General features: G+C 41.7%; 1 protein-coding gene across 1 annotated transcript; it reads right to left on the reverse strand.

Moving 5' to 3' along the window:
- Window positions 1–234: 234 nt before the first annotated feature.
- MAEL (maelstrom spermatogenic transposon silencer) lies at window positions 235–11,636 on the reverse strand. The gene is made up of 12 exons (XM_068180513.1): window positions 11,472–11,636; window positions 10,975–11,061; window positions 8,799–8,901; window positions 6,733–6,888; window positions 6,214–6,255; window positions 5,456–5,583; window positions 4,664–4,718; window positions 4,185–4,326; window positions 3,506–3,568; window positions 2,751–2,883; window positions 2,457–2,535; window positions 235–1,684 (listed from the first exon to the last, which is right to left on the reverse strand). Exons 1-12 carry the CDS (start codon window positions 11,607–11,609, stop codon window positions 1,569–1,571), a joined length of 1,242 nt encoding a protein of 413 aa, XP_068036614.1. The 5' UTR covers window positions 11,610–11,636; the 3' UTR covers window positions 235–1,568.
- Window positions 11,637–21,522: the final 9,886 nt, after the last annotated feature.

Below are 21,522 nucleotides of genomic sequence, written 5' to 3' on the forward strand. Positions count from 1 at the left end.
AGAGATTAAATGTCCCTTATTTGGTGAAAATCTGCAGGTAGGACAGCAGCCTCCAAGGAAGGAAATACAGAACCAATTGGGGAAATTCAGTGATAAAGGTGAACAGTTAGGTAAGAATAGAAATGCTTCAGTGATCCTAAAACGCTGGAAGAAAGGGTTCAACTGGACTTACAACAGCTCTAACAGGTTTCCAACTAAACCAGCACTTGGCCTTTTCTGACACACTGATCAGCATGTTCAAATAAACCTCTTATTTTGGCTGCATTTTGGGTTTTGCTTGCATTTGTTTTGTTGGATTTTTTCCTTATTCAAGAGAACGAACCACCTCATCTTGAGTTTCAGTACCTACAAGGAATGAAATCTTCACACAGTTAGTTGCTATGGAAATAGTGTTTCAAAACTGGACATCTGTTGGTACAAAATCTAGGAACAACTCAACAAAAAAAGCTCTTATTTCTCAGAATCACTTGCTTAGGAGACTCATGGACTAAGCACAAGGCTCAGACAATGTTTTGGGGATTAATCCAAGCACTACCTCCATAAAAAGGAACATCTAAGTTCCCTAGAAAATACCAAGACAGCGTCCCACTTTCTTATGTGCTTTCAAATAATTATGACTGGTATCTACCCAGCCGGGCTAAACTCTTGTGAAATGTATCAGTTTGAATTTGATACTCTTTCCAAAAAAAACCAAAAAAAAAAAAAAAAAAAAAAAAAAAAAACACACAAAAAAAAAAAAAAAAAAAAAAAAAAAAAAAAAAAAAACAACAAAAAAACAAACAAAAAAAAACCAAAAAAAAAAAACTAACAAACAACCCCTACACTTCTCTTCAGTCTCTAAGGTTGAGGGACATGCATTTCTTAAAAAGAAAACTGATGCAAATTTAAAAAAAAAAATCTCTGCTGTACTTGTCCCTGACGTATATAATACAGCCTGTCCCTCTAAGAACATGAACAGATAGATAAATTTGCCACAATATTTCTTCCAAGACATTTTATACAAAATCTGCTTTTTTGCCTGAAAAGACCACTCAAATTTTTCATGGCTAAAACTGATATATTACAGCAAACTTTTGGGACTACTGACTTTTAATTAATTCCCCTAGGGCAGCCCTTCACACCTTCAATGCTTTCTCCCCTGCATCAGTTTTTGAAGCAAGACTTACACACTGAAATTCCATCTTCCACATGCAGGACATGGGAAGGTTATTATAAACAGAAATAAAGCAAAAAGTTTAAGTTGCTTACACACTGGTCACTAAAGAATTGTTCTAATTCAATTATATTGATTAATCAATCTTCAATTTGCACTCTATTCATTAAGAAATACAACTAGTACAGCAGGCAGTTTTAAAGATGTGACTGTCAGGTCCCTTCAAAGTAAGTCTTCCTGTAGATAATGAACAAGATTCTTTAAATCCACCCAATAGTTTTATCATTCTAACAAGAACTTCAACTGTCAAGGTTTGCACAGAAGATGAAAAACTGCAGTCTGGAGAAACTACTAGTTATCTTAGGGAAACAAAGAAAATTAGAATTTACAGCTGTCCTGGATGTGAAAGAGATTTTCAATTACTGAAAGACTTGGATAGAACAGATGCACTTCTCAGCAATCGAATAACTCCTCTTCCTTGTACAACACTTGCTCCACAAGGGGAGGTCTTCACACCACATGGAGCATCACCTATTAAATTAAATACAGTTTGCACATCAAATCAGCTTTAAATCTCACCTAAATTAATGGAATTGCTCTTCATGCTGTGGAGCTGAACCTATTCAACAGCTCTGATACAAAAAGTCAGGCAGGTTGTGTCCTCCACAAGCACCAAGACCACAAGATCATGATTTCCAGGTGGAACAGAGTTTAACCCGGCATGAATCTTATGCCTAAGATATCAAGCTGCAAACTCAGAATTCTTATTTATTTTGCAAACCTGTTTCTGTTCCTCTGAAAGTTAGCCACAAAATGCCCAGATGAACTGAGCTCAGAGGCCTTCTAGTTAAAAAAAAATCCTTCCTGCAAAAAGTGACTTTAAAGAGAAGACTTTTAACTGAGTTGTGACAGAACATTAGCAACAAGGACCAGCTCAGTCTGTACATACAATGATTTAAGACTATGGACAGTATTTTAAAAATGGCCCTGCCTCAAAGCACCTGGGCATGGGAATGGCTCCATGTAACAGAAAAGCATAAGTCAGAGAGCAACATTTCTAAGAAAAATTGAATTTTGAGAGATGTTTTTGACCCTAAGACTATGGCCAGTAAGAAAAGGCCAGCTCTTCCCGCTTGAGCCTTCAGAAATTCAGTGAAATCCACACACAAATAATAAGCACAGCTCACACAGAGCTGTACACCCCTTACAGGCAACATCTAAGCCCAGAAACTTGAAAAAGTAATAACTGGATTAAGCTTAAAGAGCTCTTTCTGCTTAAAAAATGTGAGAGTTTCAAACTCACAATTAGAAGGGAGAAAGAATCGATCCTCTCTTAGAGAACCCGAAGGTTTGTCGCATTCAGAACTCTCAGCTTTCATTTTCTGTATGAAAAAATGAATATTCAAAATAAAGTACATATATCTGCTAACATGAAACATACACCATTATCCACCAAACCCATGAATCATGGTCAAAATCCTGCAAGTTCACCAGTCTGCCCAACATATGTCACAAAGGACCGCATCCACAGACGAAACAGCTCATGTGAAATTGGCAACTGGAAATAAATCAGGGTATCAATTGAAAAAAATCTGACCTGGGTATGTCCAGCACCCTGTTTCACAATCCTGGTATTTGTGCTTTGATCACAGTCACAGTCTTGCAGAGGGAGGTGAGCTGCTGTTAGTGGGACTCCATACACACTAGTGAACAATTTACTGATGCAGTAACTAGACCAAGAAAAAAATGAAAACAAGAAAGGTCTGGCTAAGAGAGCTGGAATGCTGATGTGTGGAAGCACAGCATTTTATGCTCTTCAGCTGGCAAATGGAAGTAGCCAAAGCCTGAGATGCATGGAACAGCTACCAGAGGGCAGAAGGACTTTATGCCAGCATCCCTGCATCCTTCCAAGACCACCAGTCTGCTGTATAACTACATATGAAATAAAAACAAACTGCTTCCCCATATTATCAAATGCAGCGCTTAGAAGTGTGAAAAGCAACTTTTTTTTGGGGGGCATAGCAGTCCATGATGAGGTTTTTGAATGAAAGACTATTTATTAGTGTCTCTCTAAGTGCTACTACTGCCAACAGAGATCATAAATGGCATTTCCTTGTTTCCAAACCATTTACTTTTCCTTTCTCCCCACTAAAAAAGATTACAGAATCTTATGTATCTACATTATATGTCAGGCAGTATAGAAGTTTCCAAAGTACATATATGCCAGAGCATACTGAGAATACCTCTGAAGTCAAACAGTGAATTCTAATGTCATTAACACTTTTGTCACCATTGAAGTGCTAACAAAACAAAAGCCATCATTCTGGAGTCAACTCCACAAGCAATACTCACCTCATTTTCTTACAGGATGCCAGAGCACAGCAGATGATATCATTCTCCTCATGCCACTTGCACCTACATGAAATGAAGCTCAGGCTTACTTCAGAAGCACCTACACTGTTAATCAACAAGAACAGTTGGTCTGGCCAGATGAACAGGAACAAATATTAAAAATGGTATCTTTTTGTTGCAGTGACCATGCAGTACCTTTAAAATTTCACATAGTTCAATAGCTTTGCCCTAAGTAGTTTATGCAGAGCTTAAAGGTCTGCTTATCAGGCAATCTGCTTCATGCTGAGATGGGGGGCAGGGAGAAAAGAGAACCCTAAGAGACAAATGGAATTTAAACCATTTGAACCATTTCAAGCTTCCCATTAATGTGAAATAGCTCCTCATAGCATAAACATCCTCACTTTCCTGTCCAAACGAACCCAATGGATCTTAAAATCCACATTCCAAGCAGACTTCCAGGAATAATTTACATAGTTTTTTTTTTTAAATCTACTGAAATTTAAGACAGAATGATTGGCTGTTTTCTTAAATTAGTAGAAGAAGCACTAGGGTCTATTTCTAAATTAACTGCATACTCGCCCAATATGCTCCTGCAGTACTGCAAGCAAATATCACTTTTTGTACCAACACAGAAGAATCTGAAAGCAGGCACATTTACACAAAGAGCCACCCAACACACCTGGTATTACTGGAGAAATCCCACAGGCAGACATCCAGTTTTCTGTACACCCAGATCTTGGATGGCTCCTTTTGGTATTTCTTCTGGTACAGTTTCATTATCAGGTCTTCTACTGCAAAAAGCTCCCAGTGGCTCTCAATGCCTACAGTTAAGTGAAAATCCAGGCCAGGAGAACAGGAGTCACTGAATATCCTGCTCAGCTCATTTCTCAGTCAGTCCCTGTTCACTGCCCAGCCTCTTATCATAGCATCAAAGCACAAAGATATTCCACCAGTGGTTTTAATAAAACCTGGCTTCCTAGAAAGTGGTGGGAGAAAGGAAGAGGAAGGAGCATGCAAAGGAGTTCTAGCTATCAGAACCAGCTTTTATGAAAACTTTCAGATATGCTTTTCAGACAAATACAGCTGTCAATGATTATACAGCCCTTATTTCTGGGGGTAGGAGAGGAAAAGGATGGACAAAAATGATCCATTTTCTACCTGTTTTGCTGGCCATTCGACCAAGACACCAGTTAATTCGGAATCTGTCATTAGACTGGAGGAAAAAAGATTTCTGTCATCTCAAAGGAGTACAGTATAGAATTCTGACACCTCCATGACTTCTGTCCAGGTCTGAAAAAGTCACCTCCATACCAAAATTGTTTGTGGCACTGAATGCAATCTCCCTAATGACTATCTTGAAGAGGACCCAAATGCAAACTTCTTCAGAGACCTGTATTTATAGGTGGAGCCCAGTATCTTGTCCCTCCCTACTTTTTAAGGATTAAGATTAGGTTTGAATTGAATTGAAACATAATAAACTTGTTATGAAATTTAAACACCTCTGAATCCTAACATTTTGTTCTGTTGCCTGGAAAATGAAAGTTGAGACATGTGTTATTCTCATGGGGAAAAGACTAATGAAAACGTAAAAATATCCTTTCAAAAAAGCAGGATTTATGACTATTATTGAGCACATCCAATTTAAGTCAAATCTTAGGAGCCCTTAACCAAAGTCATAACAATGTCAGAGAACAAAAGACCCTGTTCATCAGTAGATTAGAGCCAGAAGTGCAGGCTGAAAATAAAAAGGCAGAAAATTAGGTCTCTGCTTTATAAAAAGGTTGGCTTCTAGAGGCCATTTCTTCCTGCATGGAACTGGGACACTTTGGCAAAAAGTGTCTTTCCCCACTTATATGCACACTGATTAGGTTTTAGAGTGAACTGTCGCCTTAATCATCCAACAGGGGTGAAAGCAGAAGTGGAGATTTAGAGCTTTGACCTTGGCCATACCCTGCAGAAGAAGCGAGGCTGAGCACCTCTGGCTGGCTGGGCAAACTCAGCGAGTTCCTGTAGGACAACTGCATAACAAGAACGAGGAAGGTGGAATCCAGATATAGGGATCTTATGGGTTTCATCACCTAATGGAGGGGGGAAGGGGGACAGGGAAAAAAAGAACAACAAAACAACAAAAAAAACACAAAATTGTGAGAAGTCCAGTTTCCTTAAGAGATACAGTTCCCTCCTCCTTTTTATCTTTCTGTGTATATATATGCATGCACACACACATACACTCCTCTCCACAGACAGGGTCTGTGTTTAAGCTACCAAAACCTTGCTTCTGTCAGCAGCTCTGGGCTGTGAGCAAACACTCACACTCCTGCCCCTTTTAAAAGGCCATTATCCAAGTATTAGACATAGGAAAACACGGGCCAAGTTTGTTCCCTCTGTACACAAGGAGAGGAAGTGTCCTAATAGAAGCAAACTGCAGTCTATAAACATTACTGAGAGTCAGAAAGGAAACAGGCAGGCCAAGCCAGACAAAACAATGGTGTAGATATTTTAATTTTGTTAGTATATGCCAAGCTGCTAAACATAACTTTTAAATATGAAGTAGTATCTTCGAGTTACCTTGTTGTTAATTAGCACTTCATGCTGAAGATACACACAAAGACCATCAAGACTTACAAAATATTTGGACAGAGGTCAGATATGCTGAGTCTAAAACTGCACACCTTTGCACACCATTCTTTTTCTCCATTAATACTCACTGGCAGCCTGGCAGTGGTACCGAAAACCACGTGGTGGTACTTCTGCAAAAAAGAGGAGAAAGCACAATCATCATCTAACACCACCAAGGAGAGACCCTTAACTCTCCACTATACACCACGGCTTCACATACAGAAAGGAACAGCCTCATCTTCCCTTGTAAAAGTGCCACAACTGTTTTTGGAAAAGTTCTTTTCAGTTCTATGCATTTAAAAAAAAACAAAGTACATTGTAGAGTGTGTTTAGGTTCAGCTAAGAGAAACATGCATTGACATGAAATATAAAGCACAAACACATGCAGGTCCTCCTGGATTTAGCCTACCCTTTTTGGAGTTACATGAAGTTCTGACACTAGATCTCTTCAGAAACAACTCAGCACAGCTCTGATATTTTAAGAAATCTGACCATTTATAATTTATAAAGAATTTAACTTGGCTTAATACCAGAAGTCTAACCTGGGCAGCAGTGGCCCCAGAAAGCCTCCCTCTCACCCCAGTACTTCTGACTTTCTTGGAACTCACCTGGATCTATGAAGTGGTGGAAATCAGCCATGATGCCATCTTGTAGGGAGTATCTGACACACCCAATCTCACAGGGAAGGAAGCGCTGCTCACAGTGGGGTGGCAGCTTCCCATAGCTGTAAATGTCCAAGAAGTAGAAGATGTCTGCAACCATATCTGAAAGAAAAAGAACAAAACCATCTTCAGACAAGGCACCAGAGGTTACAGAAGCCATGCTGGTCTCCCCTCATCCAGGGAAAGCTTTGGTGAACTTTCTCCTATGACTGGGTGAAGAAGGGTAACAACCAAGCAAAACACACAGCTCTTCCTCTGCATCCAAGATGACAAGATAACAACACTTATGCAGAATTCAGGCACACTGGACACCTTCCAGAGATCCTACTGTGTGCAGAGATGGGGCAAAAACCCCAACAAATACAAACAACTAAAAAAAGCCAACATCCAAACCCACACGATGTTAAGAGGCCTGCAATCCAACAGGAGCCATTATTCTTTTTCAAGATAGGTCTCTTTGCACTTTCAGAAAATAAGGTTAGGGAAAAAACAAATCAGTAGCTGCAAAACAGCCTCACAAGCTAAATTTGGCAGCTTACACCACTTAAACGAGTTGGTAGTAATCCTGTGGGGCAAGAAGATGAGAAGTCTGCTAATTAAAAGGATTGCTTCTCCTCCACCAAATGAGCTCCCGAAGAAAGTGGCAAGAATACCCAACACGCATGTTAAGGAACAGATTTATGATTTACTAATTAAAGTATCCAACTATGACAAATATTTTACAACACACCTTAATCCTTCTATTCATGACCATCACAATGTCCTCAGTGAAGTTTAACAGAGCTATTTAATCCTTACTCTTAACTATTGCCCCTCATCAAAAAAGTCCTACTTGCTCTACTAGAGATGTGTAACTGTCTTTACACATAAATAATTTTGTATGCCAGACTTTAGGACATTTAACACCAGCTGCCCTAAGCCTGAATGGTCATGCTCCCTTATGTGGATCTTAAACTGTACGAGCTCAGGGGTCATAGGAAAGATGCCTCTCCTACCTTATGAAAAAATGGATATAGCTCCAGGGAACCATACAGAAATTTAACTGAGAAATATTAAGAGCAGCATCGTGAAATGTATCTCAATTATCCTTTATCATTCAGCTAAAAGAAGAAATGTGCCATCTCAAGCCAGCCAGCATGATCAGCCCAATCAAATCTGCATCACAATGACAAGGGAGCATGACCGCAGGCACAGAGGGCACTAATAAGCATTTCACTTTTTATGGAGCTACTGTTTCTTGATCCCCCATAACCATGACAACATGAAAACAGTTCAAGAGACTGAGGTAAAAAGCTGGAGCTGAGACTTCACCACACAGGAGATACAGCTTATATGAACTGGCTTCCTGACTTACCTTGTAAGCACTACCTTTTATCATTTTTCAGAATAACTTCATATTCATTGGGTAGAAGATTACAAATGTGTTAACTACCCAACTCTAATTAAAACAACCATTTGAAGACAGGGTACAGGTCAGAAAGGTTTAGTTTTCTAGAGTTCTTCCAATAAGGAAGCAAGTCAGGATGTTATAAAGGCACTGACAGAGTGCATATTCCCTCTTTTATTCTCCCAATGAGGCCAGACCCTTGTTTTATTTAATACCTCTATCATACAATTTTGGAACGTTGATATCTAGCAATTCTTAACCCTTTGAAATCAGTATAAGTATTCTTGTATGCTGAACTTGGATTAGACCTTGTCAAATCATAAATGTAGGACTTGAAAAATTACCTTTTCCTTAAAAACTTCAAAATAACTGTTAAGAAACTGTTAGTGGCTATACTCCCACTGAGCTAAAAAACAGAGAATAGAATTCTTGGAGGTTGGAGGGGGGAACACCATTTTCCCTAATGTCCCTCTGCCTTTTACAGCAGTAGCCCAGTAGTGTAAAACATCTGGCACAAATGGCTTTTAGCAAAATGCAAACACTCTTTGTACAGGTACCACTGAGAGAACATCCTCAAAGGGCAAGCTCTCATCTACCAGGATCAACTGCTTTAAAATCACCATACCCTGATCATTCTTCCAAGACAGAGCAGAGGCATCTGGCAAAGGAGTAGCACTGGGCAGCTTTGTGGTCAGAGGAGCAGGAACTGGATCAGGCACATTACAAGTCTAGAAAAGATGAGAAAGTTAAAAAAAAAAAAAAAACACAACAAGTCTTCTCCTCCCAAATAAAGTCCTTCAGCTCCTTATATCAGAGGAAAATGCAATATCCACTAATAGCTGTGGTTAGGGGGAAAAGTTTATTATATTAAAGTGACTGCATACTTGCAGGCCAGGAAAGCAAGATTTCTCTTCAGTACCTTTGTCAAACCATTACTGCTTTAAAGAACTACAGCTAAATTTACAAAATGTAATACAAAAAACCCAAAAAGGAGTATTTTCCTATTATTCAACCACCAGGCAAGGAACTCTCCAAACTGGAATTTAAAACTTTTCTCCATGAGTTTTATGAAAAAAAGCACCTGGCACATGTGTTAGGTGTCTTTGACTGGGAAACAGGTTCATTAAAAGCTGATAAAGCCTTAAGGAAGTCACTGGATTCCTCTGAAAATCCATTCATGAACAATAAGCTTTTAATAGGAAAAGAAACCTGGCAGCCTTACAGAATCTGATCACTCAAACACAAATTGGGAATAATATCCACACCCAGGTACCCAGACTGCAGATAACCATCTCAGCCAAAGTTAATTGATTATCAGTTTGAACTATTTAAAACAAAATGAGGAATTATTCCCATCTAAGCAAGCTTTGGCCACCTCCAAAAGAGGAACGTGGGCTTTCACTAAACAAAGTGACTGTGGCTGTCTGTGTACTGGGCTGGGATTAATAAAATGAGAGCACATAATCTCATATATCCATATTTGCCTACTTCCACTGATACAGTAAGGATGGTGATCTTTGTTCTGGTAAAGCAATTATTCATTCCTCTCCCTGATTACAATCTTCTAAAATGCTACAGCCTGTGGAAGGAAACACAGAAGCCTCCATTTGTGACTTACCTTCCATTTCACTTAGTTCTCTCTGACATATAAAAACGGAGTTTCACTAATTACACACGCTCAGCCTGCTAAACCACACAAGATTTAAACAGCTTCTTCCCAGACACACAGGCCCTCAAAACCAGAAAACATTGCTAACACCTCCCTTCTAGTCTAGACTGACTAATTTAACTAATCCATTTTTACTAGTTACTCCAAACTACGACCATCCTGTCATTCCCTCTATCACCACATAAGTGTTTTGAAGTCCTGGAATTTACTCTCACCATTAATTCATTGTCTACAGTCACTATCTAGTAATAGAGCATTAAGAAGTAAATGCAGTATTATTCATTTACTCAGACAGTAAATGTGACTTTCTTTCCTTGGACACACAAGTTTTTACACTACCAACAAAGACCGAAATGAAATAAAATTAGCTGACACCCCACATAATTCAAACTCTTAAGTAACTCTGCTTCAGAGAAGTGCTGGAGAGGAAGAGAGACAGAAACAAACAAAAGGGACAAGCACCTTTTCAAAGCAGTAAATAGCAGAAATCATCTGTTTTGCACCATTTCAGACACAACCACACACACTCAACCCAACTGCCAACTTCTATATTGTTCTCCACAACATTATTACTACTCCCTCCCATATCCGACCAACCTAAAAATAATGGCAGGGTGTAATTATTCTATTTGTGCATAGGCCACAACACTTCATTGACCTGGTTCACTACACAGCTCCTCCAGAACAACAAATCAGCTGCCTCTAAGTCGTGCTTTCAGGCCACCAGACAAGAACTGCCTAAACCAATGACACCCACAAAGCAAAACCAACACGAACCTATAACAAGAAGTAACACCAATTTACAGTATATATATTTTTAATTAAGCCAGGCACTGCAAAATACTGTTAAACATAAAGCTAGGGTGTTAGAGAACTACATTTTACTTGGTAAATGAGCCAAAAGGAACAAGCTGTGATGGTTTGAAGAGGTATAAAGTATCTTCACCTTCAATTCAAACCAGAACAATTACCTGCATAACCCGCATAATGGTATGTGCCAGTACTGCAGCCATACCCTCCAGAGGCTGGAGGATGTGGAGAGCAGCTGGAACATCCTATGGAACTGAGCACACAGAGCCCGGTATCGTTTACTCCGCCTTCTTACTGAGGGTGTTCCATTGTCAGCATTTACCTCCTTTACTGTCTTCTGAGAGCGTTTCTTGCCATTCCATTTACGAGCCTTCTCTGCATACACTGCCTTCTCTTCCTCTGTCAGGGACTTCAAGGAAAATCAGCTCTTATAAAAAGGTTCGTACGGCTTCCCTCTAGCAGTCCCACAAACCAACAAACTCCACGTGTAAGAAATCACTCCTGCACGTCCAAAGGACATTATCGATGGCTGCCAAGACTGACTCAAACACTCCCAGGCGCTTTTTTCCTAATAACGCCGGAAGCCTGGATTACAAACACCCAGCACGGCGAAGGTGAAGTACCTCCGAGTGAGGGCAAGCCACAAACAAGAGACCTCCTGGAACTACTCCTGCCAGCCGGGTGCCACCACCCCGCCACGGCACACGAACCTGAGCTGTCCCCGCGCTGAGGGGAGGACGGCACAGCCGCCTGAGGCCACACCTGAAACGGCGCCGAGCCCACCCTCCAGGAAAGGCCCCGCCGGCATTCCGCCCTCACCTCCCAGGCCTGGGAGCAGTAGGGGACGGCGTCCGCCACATGGGCCACGGGCAGCCCGCGCCGCTCCAGCTCGGGCAGCTGGTCGCGCCCGAACCACGACAAGGCGCTGCAGCAGCAGCAGCCGCCGCGCACAGCCATGGCCTCGCCGCAGCGCGCTGCCCGCACGCGGCCGCGGCGCGGCGCCTCATGAGGGGCGGGCTGGGCGGCGGCCGCGCCTCCCGGCGGCGAGCGCGGGCGGCCAGGGCGGCGCCCTGCGGCCCAGCCGAGCCTGCGCCCTGCTCCCGGGTTTGAGCTTTGCCTGCTCCTTACCAGCCACGAAGGAGAGTTCCCAGTGGGACAGATAGTGGCCAACAAGCCCCAAGGATCACAGAACCATAGAGTGTTAAGGGGTTGGAGTGGGCCTTAGAGATGATGTAGTTCCAGGGACGCCTTCTGCCAGGCCAGGTTGCTCAGAGCTCCGTCCAGCCTGGCCTTGAACGCTTTCCAGGGATGGGCAACCTGTTCCTGTGCCTCACCATCCTCGCAGTAGGGAATTCCTTTCTAATATCCAAGCTAGGTTTCCTGTCTTTCATAAAATAAAACAAGATACTGTATGTCAGGAGAACCCGGTAAGTGGTTAGCACCACTTAGTCAAGGACATTCTGTAGCAAACAAGCTCTATGGATGAAGTAAATCGAGGTGTTGATGTATATATTGCCAACTTGGCAAAAGGTTTAAAGCCCATGCATCCTGTAGAATCCTAAAATCAGGGTTGGAAGAGACCTTTAAGATGAGCCAGTCTAACTCAGCACTATCACCGTAACCCCTAAACCACAAAACCACCTCATCCAGTGTCAGATCCAGATGCCTCTTAAACATACCTGGATATAGGTGAACTACCTTCATTGCAAGACTAAGAATCACACCTCCAGGTCAAAAAGATCCCAGCCTAGGTGAAGGCCCTTCCCCTGAGCACGCATAGGAGTCAGGTGGGGCTATGTAACTATGGTAATTATTACCAATCATACTTGGGAGGTTAACAACACAGCGTTTTTGTGTCTAAGTAATGGCATGGAAAGCCCAGTGGGCTATGCTTGATTTGTGAAATACCACCAAGCACCCAGGCTTGTGCAACTCCAAAATAAGTAAATCATCAATGTCTCTCTCAAGTGTGTAATTATTGGCTTGTTGCACACCACGTAGGTGAATCTGAATTTTGTGGACAACAACCTCACAGCAGGTCCTGATGAGAGTGTGGTGTGGCTGCTTTTCTTAAATTATTTTTTTTAATGTTCTTTGGGTGCTGAGGGATAAGAAATACCCCATGGGAGCAGGAGCTTGCACCAGGGTCAGGAAGGAAAAGGGGAAAAAGTGGAGACCAACTTCAGGTGAGAGCCCTGGGTTTAGTTTTGAGATATATGGCAGGAAAGTGGAGGAGGTAAGTGGGCATGTGTGCACTTGGAAGGGCAAACTCGTTTATTAAAAATTATTTTGGGAGCTCATGTTACACAAAACTGAGGCTGCTGTTCACACTCTCTTTTTGTGGTTTTGGGTTGCTTTTTGTAGTTGTTGGGGTTTTTTTTCCCTTCATCTATCTTGTTGACATAACTGACACTTCCTTCACGGAAAGTGCATAGGGAACCACAGTTCAGATGAAATAAAAGCTGGAAATAATCTGATCTGCATCATCTTGATTATTGGCACAGAATTGCTTCCTGCCTCAAGGTTTCTATTGATCTCTCTCAAAAATCAAATGATCTTCACTGGCCATAGTAAAAAAAAAAAAAAAATAAAGAGAAGCTAGCAGGGCAATAATCACAATTGGCTTTAAATCTAAGTTTAATCAGTTTGCAGAAATCTGATTGCCTAGAACAGAGGACCCTACATTTGATATGAGACAGGGTTACTGAAGTGGTAATATTGGCATAGGCCCTGATTAACTTCTGGCCTGTTTTTTCTTGGCCAGGGCATGTGATATCTCCCACACTCCTTGCTGTTCTCCTGTCTTTTGGGGAATCTCCTTCAGCATCCATCTGCTTCTCATGCAGCCATCTTCAGTGGAGTTATCCAGTCTCCATGAAAATAAATGGTACAGCGCTGACATGGAAGATTCTTTGCAATTCTCCATCCCAGAATCTTCTTGAATTTACTATAAACTTAGACATGAGGATAAAAACAGCGATGAAACACATCGATGCATTTCCAAATCATTGGAAAAATCTGCCTCTTTTCCTCAATCTAGCCATTTTTTTTCATCTTTTATCAGTCTGCTCAGCTCTAAAGGAGGTTCAGGCTTAAACCTTTGACTTAGCTAATTATGTTTGTCAATGCTGGAACTGCTGTCAGGTAAGACCAGATGCTCTTGCATCTCCCTGGTGGCTGGTTTCTCTGAGGGTTAAAAAATGCTGGCTCATTCTGGAGGCAGTTCTGTCTTGCTCAAATCTTGTGAAACTGTTTGGTTTGTGTTCCACTTAGGAAATTTGCTGTTAAACATACAGAAGGAGTCAATCACATTGTTAAAAATGTAGAAAATCATGATGTAACCTCACGGTAAGCATTTTTAAAGTCACTTTTACTGCTGTGGAAAATAATTTATATTCCAGTCTAGTTCCAGATACATTAATGCTAAGTCTCTGAGGAAAGACTGCAAGAAAGGACTTGTATCTTGTAAATATAAACATCTGCACAGAGCCTAGTTCTTTCAGGCAGAAAGGCAAGTGTTTGCTGTTATATTACTGTAAGAGTGGTTGCTAGGAGTGCATCTGTGCACTTGTGTTTTATTTTTCTTCACATCATATTCTTTTCTCTCATGTGCAGCTTTCGGACCCACCCTTCAGCAGCCCTTCCTTTTAAAGAAATTCAGATAATGTGTGCATCAACTGTTTGAAAAACACAAGGCTCCAGTGATAGCCCTCCTAGGGCTAGAGGTGTGGTTGGAAAATAAAATTCATAAGCAGTAGAGAGAGAAAGGATTTTCCTGTGTGGGGTGGGGGTCAGATTAAAAAAACAGATCATTTTCAGAGCATCATACCATCAGTATTCTTCCCTAGGGCCCTGAGGAGAGCCCAGTGCCTCTGAAGAAACTCATGTTTTAAATCTTCATTTGTCTGCCATTTAACTTAGCAGGCAAAGGACTATTCTGGACCATTTACACTGATTTGAAAATAACATTTGTACCACTGGAGCCCTTCCAGCAGATAACAAATGTTGTGCCAGTTACTTGGAGTTTTTTTTGTTGTTTCTTTTAAGCACTTAATTTAGTTAATTGATATGCCAACACGTTAAGTCCTCTGTACCTGGCTTTAGAAACACAGCTCCGGAATTTACAAAATAAATCAGTATGAATGGTCCAGAGAACTCTTCTGCCAGCCTGTGCTTTTCCATCAATGCATGGAGTTTGCCAGTATCTCAAAATAGGGTCTATATACCCTGGTACTGTATGGACAGAAAAACTATCTGGAACTTTTCTGCCAGTAAGGTATTTTCATTCATTTGGGATTCAAGGCTATAATCTTTCCTTGAAGTTTTTTTTTTTTTTTTTTTTTTTTTTTTTGTCAGAATGAATGAGCAAAGTTATTCTACAAAGCATGGCAGTGACTACATCTGCTGTTCCCCACTTACCTGCTGGTCTGGGGCTACAGCACTCCCCCACAAAGGGAAATATTTGGTGTTTATGTTGAAGGAATCAGGCCAGATCCATCAGCCCAGGAGAGGCGAGGCTGATGCAACTCCACACTCCCAAGTCCAAGTGAAGGGAGGTCAAGTATGTATTCCCAGCCTAACCCAGCTCCTCCTGTGGTTTTCCCTCTAGAGATGAGCCATCCTCTACCCCTCCCTGGCTCTCAGGGTACACCACCTTCCCACAGAGAAGTCCAGCTGGATTGAAACTGTCATGGTCCCTCCCTCCTAGCACCGCTGACATGAGGGCTTCTGGCTGCTGGTCTGCTTTAGGGGACAGTAATCCTGGTCACTCCCTCGGGGCTCTCCAGCTGCTGGCACCCAGCCACACCAGTGCCTGCAGTCCAGGCCCAGCTGGTGGCACCCAGACAGTCACTCATTCCAGCTCCTGGCCCCAGGGACACATAGGGGCCCTATCTACCTGCAGTCCCACTCCAGGTGCTGGCATTTAGTCGGCTTACTCCTGTCTGCCCAGTCACTGCCCAGGCACATGGACTCTCCCACCCATGGCAAGACTAGAGGCTGGCACCAGACCCCCATACACATGGACACTCCCAAAACAGAGTTGCTTACTTAGAAAATAAGTTATAAGGGATTTGATAAGAAGACAGGAACACAGTGTGCATGACGGAAAAGCACATCACTCAGAAAACTCTTCACACACAACTGGCTCTTTCTATCCCCTTTTCCATCTATTTCTCTTACTTGTTCCTTCCCAAATCACCTAGATCTCTCTCTTTCTTTGCCTTGGATTTTTTCCTTAAGCATCCCACAGGAGTCCTATGCAATCCTGAAATGCTCTTCCCTTGCATCCCCTAATGAGTCCTAAATCTGTAGGATACAGTCCCCCTCAGTCCTAAAGTTGCTGTGGTATTGACTCATCTTGACAGGCTCCAGTCCGCACTCTGGGGCCGAGGATTTCCTGGGACAGCCCTAGGAAGAGCCTGGAATGGTTTTCCTTTATTGAGTTCCTGTCTGAGGGTTCCCATCAGCCATTGTGTCCCTGTACTTCTTTGGACTTGTGAAAATGGGCCACTGATGAGCTTTTGTGGTGGGTGTTGGTGGGCTCCTCCCAGGGCAGGGTGTTAGTTGGGCTACCAACCACTGAAGTGCCATTGTCCCTCTGCACTCCTTTGTGTGCTTTGGAGACTAGCTTTTTTCTCATAATCTCACGGCTGATTTCTTTCTCAGCCTGGTAATGGAGATTTTATAACATACAAATTCTCTGGAGGATGATACAAAATATAGACCAGTAATTATTATTGTTTCACATGTAATGCATAAACATCTCAGGGATGAGAGCCTGCAGGCCTCCCTTCCCCAGGTGAATGATTTAGCCAGTCAGCTGCAGCTGCCAGCTTTCTTTTTTGACCTTTTGACTTAGTGAATCTTGGGTTTCTTTTTGAACAGTGCCACCACGACTGCAAGAGTGCAGGGTAGCTTATACCTCACCTATGTGATCAAGGATATAACTTAGTACACCTAGGAGTCAGGAGGTCTTTTTACAAGAACTCACCTTGCCTTGTTCCCATGCAGGGTTTCCTGAGTTTGCTGTTGAGAATGTCCTGGACCAGGCCTTATGGGTGGTATCAGCACCTTTCTTCCAGGTTTCTCAGGGAACTCAAATGAGAGCTGATAATGCTTCTGTCTTCTCTCCAGAAATGGTAGCATTTGTGTTGGGGGTTGCAGTGCAGCAGGTCATGGAATTGCGGGATGCACGGGACCTGCTGGGCAAGTGCTGTAACCCTGCTGATCAGCAAGTTGCAGGACCACTAAACCTGGTACATGGCAACCAGCTACCCAGGTGTGCTACACCTGCATCCCCTCTATGCCATCAGTTTCAAACACCTTTAATGCCAGGGCTCCATTGAAATCACACATTGTTCCAAGTATCCTGGACAAAGTCTGGGAAATCCTTAACATCAAATCAGACCAGGTTTTTAGGTAGGAAACAAGGACCTGGCTGTGACATCCCAAATGTATTAAAGTCTTGCCTTGGGTGTTTATTAGACATCTCTGTGCTCAGGACTGTCTGGGTATGCAGAGAAGGAAAACTGTAAGCCTTTAGGCAACTTTGACAGTTCATGTGTGCTTTCAGTCTCAATCTGCTGCTGAATGAGGTTTTTTTTTTTTAGATTTGAGTACTAAATGTTAGGTACCAAAATTTTTACAAAGTCTTGTTTTGGATCTGGCCCTGAGAAGGATGACCTGAGTAATTACAGACCTGTTAGACTGACAAGGATCCCAGGCAAAAGTATAGAATCACTGGTACAGGATTTGCTTCAATAATGAATGAAAGAAAAGTAATGTAATTAATGCCAATCAACATGGGTTTGCAGCAAATACATTCTGTCACATTGGTTTGTAATTGCATCAAATAGATATTAAGTGTGGTTACTAAAGGTAATGCATTCAGACACACGAGGCATGTGACTCGACCACACAACACTGAATCAAGCATATAGATTTATGATACAAAGACCATCCATTCCCTGGTTAAAGCATTACCTTAAGGCATCTCAAAATGTAATTTTAAATGAGGAATTGTAAACACACTTTTTATTAAGATCTTTCTTAGGTTGTTTCTTGGCTGCATACTACTAAATACTTGTTGGCAGCTTTCAACAAAACATGTAGTCATCACAGTTATTTGCAAAAAATACAAAGATTGAAGGAATACTTAATAAGGTAGGTGAGAGAGTGGAATATGAACCAAAGAGGAGCTCTCTAAGTGATGCTACATCAAAAAGACTACCAGCATTATCCCTGGAAGGATAAATAAATATTAAGGAGGGATGATGACGCTGCAATACTTCTGCTTTCATGCTTTTAACAACTGGGCCTGGGATGCTTTCTCCAGTTCTGTTGTTAGCTCAAGAATATAACAAACTAACAATCTGTTGAACTTCCTGAGAGGATGTTAAGGGTGCTTTGGTCACAGCCTGCCATTACCTCTTCAGCAGTGCCTTAAGAATGCCTTGCCCTCTGACTTGGCACTACTAGAAAGTGAAGTTAGATTAAATTCAGGGCAGGGTGAGGTCCCTTCCCACCCAAAGTAATCTGTTTTTGTAACATACAGGCTGTAGTTCAAACTAATCGATGTACTGTGGTGAAGTGATGTGGCCTATTTTATTGGAAAAGCTGGATTGAACAATCTCTAAACTCCAGGTTGTGAACTCCAAGTCCCTGGAGGTATTTGTGCTGCCCACAGTTCCTCTACAGCCAAAAACTTAGAGGACTTAACAGCTTGTTACCTCCTAGGTTATCTGTAGATATGCAAGCAGAATTTGTCCTATTGTGTTTTTTTGCCTATAATGACATACAAAAGATGGGGAGCTGGGGTGACTCACTTGTGATCCTTTATCTATGTGATAACTTCACAAAACATTATTGCTGACATGCCATTAGTGTTTTAAATGAAAATTTCAGGTTCACTCTGTAACGAAGGCATGCTGTGATTTTTGGTGTCTAAAAAAGAGTCAGGAGCAGCATAGGAAATTTATACAGAGGAGTAAATACTATAGGAGGGTGCTGTTTTCTTGGGCTCTTCCTAATGCTGAATTTATATTACAGACCTGAAGGTTCATTGTAGTGAGAAAGCCAAATTTCTCCATTAAATATTCTAAACATTTATTGGCACAAACATAATGATTAAAAAACAATAGCAGTTTATATATACATATCACTCACTCCTGATGCTAATGGGACGTGAAAGCTCTGTATTATTGCGCTATCAAATGTAACCAGGCAGCTGGGAAAAAAACAACATAGAGAGTAAATATATTTCAACTGTGTCTTGCTGTGAAGCTATCAAGGATTAATAGGGGATTCTAGTGTAACACAGCAAACGAGGAAAAGTTTTACTCAGTCGCTACCTGAAGAGACTCACTAAACGCTATGAACGGATGGTGGGTCACCCAGTAAGTTCTGCGACGTGCTGATCTCAGTACTAAACCAAGAGAGCAGTGTCTAATGGCTGAGTCTATTATGGCATCCCAGAAAAGCTGTGGAAATCACTGTTTCTATGGAAATTTCTACAAGGGAAATCCAGGGGGCTGAACGGCATGAAAATCTTCATGCAGCACAGCGGGTTTTCAGGGATGTTGCCGAGATGGGCCGTTCTGACTGAGGGTGCTGGTGTAAATCGTTCCACGTGGTGGTAACTTAAAAAGCTGACTCTGCGTATCAGCAGAGGAAACGACCATAAAAAATTGGTACGGGAAGATGGGACGAGGGAGGGAGGAATGAAATACTTGGCAAGGAGAGAAAAGAGCCAGCAGCTGCTACAGCATGAGTAAAAATTTGTTTGTTTGTTTCCCCATTGTTCAGCTGAATTTGTTCATGATCCCACGGCTTAGAGAACTCCCTCAGGTGGAGTCACGGGATCAGCAGTGAAATCAGTTGTAGCAGTGTGCTATTCCTCCGATTCTGCCTGGGACTAAATTACGCAGGGCAAACACTGGGAATTTGCTCATCCGACGTCAAGGTTGTCAAGTGACTGAGGGAGATGGAGGTTTAAGTCCAGTGTGTTGTTTTTTTAAAGGACAGAGAATCCCTGCTGGGCTGTGGCCTGAAGCCATCTGCCTAATTGCATAGGAATTTCCCCGCCGTTTGAAGGTGAAGTGGGGCTAACTGCAGCCATGCAGCTTTCTGTCTTGGGCTAAAAGGAAAGACAACATCCCAACATTAACTATTAAGCCAGCTCGGATGTTGCAATCAGGAGATCAAAGGTCTACAGAGATCTGGAACATCTCTTCAGGGCCTGGGCATCCATTTTAGGTGGATATATACAAATGACAGCTCACATTAAGTAAGAAAGGACCCTACAATAACTTTATGAGAATTTCAAAGCAGATATAAATCCAACGTTACATGCGAAACAATGGTGCTTCCTTCTATTGAAAATCTTTCCTTCCTTTGTCCTGAGTCAAAAGTTTAGCAAAAGTGATGCATGCCAAATTTATTTGCAAAAGCTGGAGTATATTAAAAAAAAAAAAAAAACAACAAAAACAAGTAACAAAAAACCCCAGTAGTAGCTAACAATAGTGACGCATAAGGGATTGTACCGCTCCCAGTGTTAAACAGATGAGATAATATCAATATCAGCATTGTCTCAGGAAACTCTGGCTCCGAATCCTGGCCAGCTAAGTTACAAAAAGGCAAGGAAGCAGGATTTCACTTGAAATTTTGGGGATATCAGGAAAAATGGTTAGGGGAAGGAGAAAAAAAAAAGCTTTGTATTTACCTTTTAGGAGTCTTACTTCAACCCATACAAACTTTCATGGATTATATCCTATAGAGAGGTAACAGTGGTGAGGCAGGCTCTGTGCTGATGCAAAGTCCTATAGTTCCATCTGAATTTTCTGGAACCACACATTGCTGGAGGCTGAATTTGTGCCCCTAATGAGAGTTTCTACTTGTCTTCCACCTGCAAGTATGCACGAAGGCAGTGAAGTGTCAGATGTGTGCTGAAGGAGAACAGCACTGCTGCACATGTATACATTATTTAGTGTAACAGGGACTTCTTAATAATAACTTTTAGCTAGTACTGCATAACAGTTAAATTCATAATATATCCTGTCAGAGGAACATCAGGACACTAATTGGGGTGGGGGTGTATTTTTTTAAAGCAATGTTGAATAAAAATAAACTTCCATGTGAAAAATATTTTTAAATAACATTGAATGGCTCCAAATAAAACACTTAAAACCAGATCATCTGCCTAAGGATCGTCTCCTTGCTTAATTCCATTTTAGCTGTAGTAACAGAGGGACTGCACCTGTCTGAAAACAACCAAAGATGTTTCAACACATCTTTTATCACAGCAAACATGCTGGTTTGGTTTTTCCTTCAGAAATTATTGATCTTTTTTTATTTGCACTTTTAAAGAAAAGCTTATCTTGCCTGTAGAGAAGTTCAGTCAGAAAGATGAAATGATGAGGAATCTACAAGCAGCTGAAGAACACTTGCTAGAATGTACACAGCTTGTGCAGATTTACTGCAGGTGTCCCTGTGTACCCTGCCTTCAGCAGCAGGATAAACCAAGCACTTTGCTTTAGAAAAATCACAATCGTTTATTTTTTTTTTGGCAGATTCCAGATGAGACCAAGTTGGAGACTAGTCCCATCTCTCATGTGGATCACTGATGCCTGCAGCATCTCAGCTTTGGTTACAAACACCAGCCAAACCCCGTAAGAAAAGTGCCTGAGGATGAGCAACACTCAAAGGGAAGCTGTGCTGGATGCTGTGAATGGGGAGTGCCATTTTGCACTCTGTGCCTCTCTCCGGTGCTGAGCCACAAAAGAAAGCACGATGCTATTTTAGCCAGCTATTTAGGCCCATGAATAATTCCACGGACTTATTATGTTTTCACAGAAACTTTAAAAGTTTTAAG

This window comes from Anomalospiza imberbis, chromosome 2 (assembly GCF_031753505.1).
Source record: "Anomalospiza imberbis isolate Cuckoo-Finch-1a 21T00152 chromosome 2, ASM3175350v1, whole genome shotgun sequence".
NCBI classification, from domain to species: domain Eukaryota; kingdom Metazoa; phylum Chordata; class Aves; order Passeriformes; family Viduidae; genus Anomalospiza; species Anomalospiza imberbis.

What these genes read in the sequence shown, in the direction of transcription:
- MAEL (XM_068180513.1), bottom strand. Translation starts at nt 11,609, where the DNA reads ATGGCTGTGCGCGGCGGCTGCTGCTGCTGCAGCGCCTTGTCGTGGTTC. An exon ending in CTCAGAAGACAGTAAAGGAG is followed by an intron (nt 8,902 to 10,974) that starts GTAAATGCTGAC and finishes CATCTTTTCTAG; the next exon opens with ACTTGTAATGTGCCTGATCC. An exon ending in AGCCTCGCTTCTTCTGCAGG is followed by an intron (nt 4,719 to 5,455) that starts GTATGGCCAAGG and finishes TTTTTCCTCCAG; the next exon opens with TCTAATGACAGATTCCGAAT.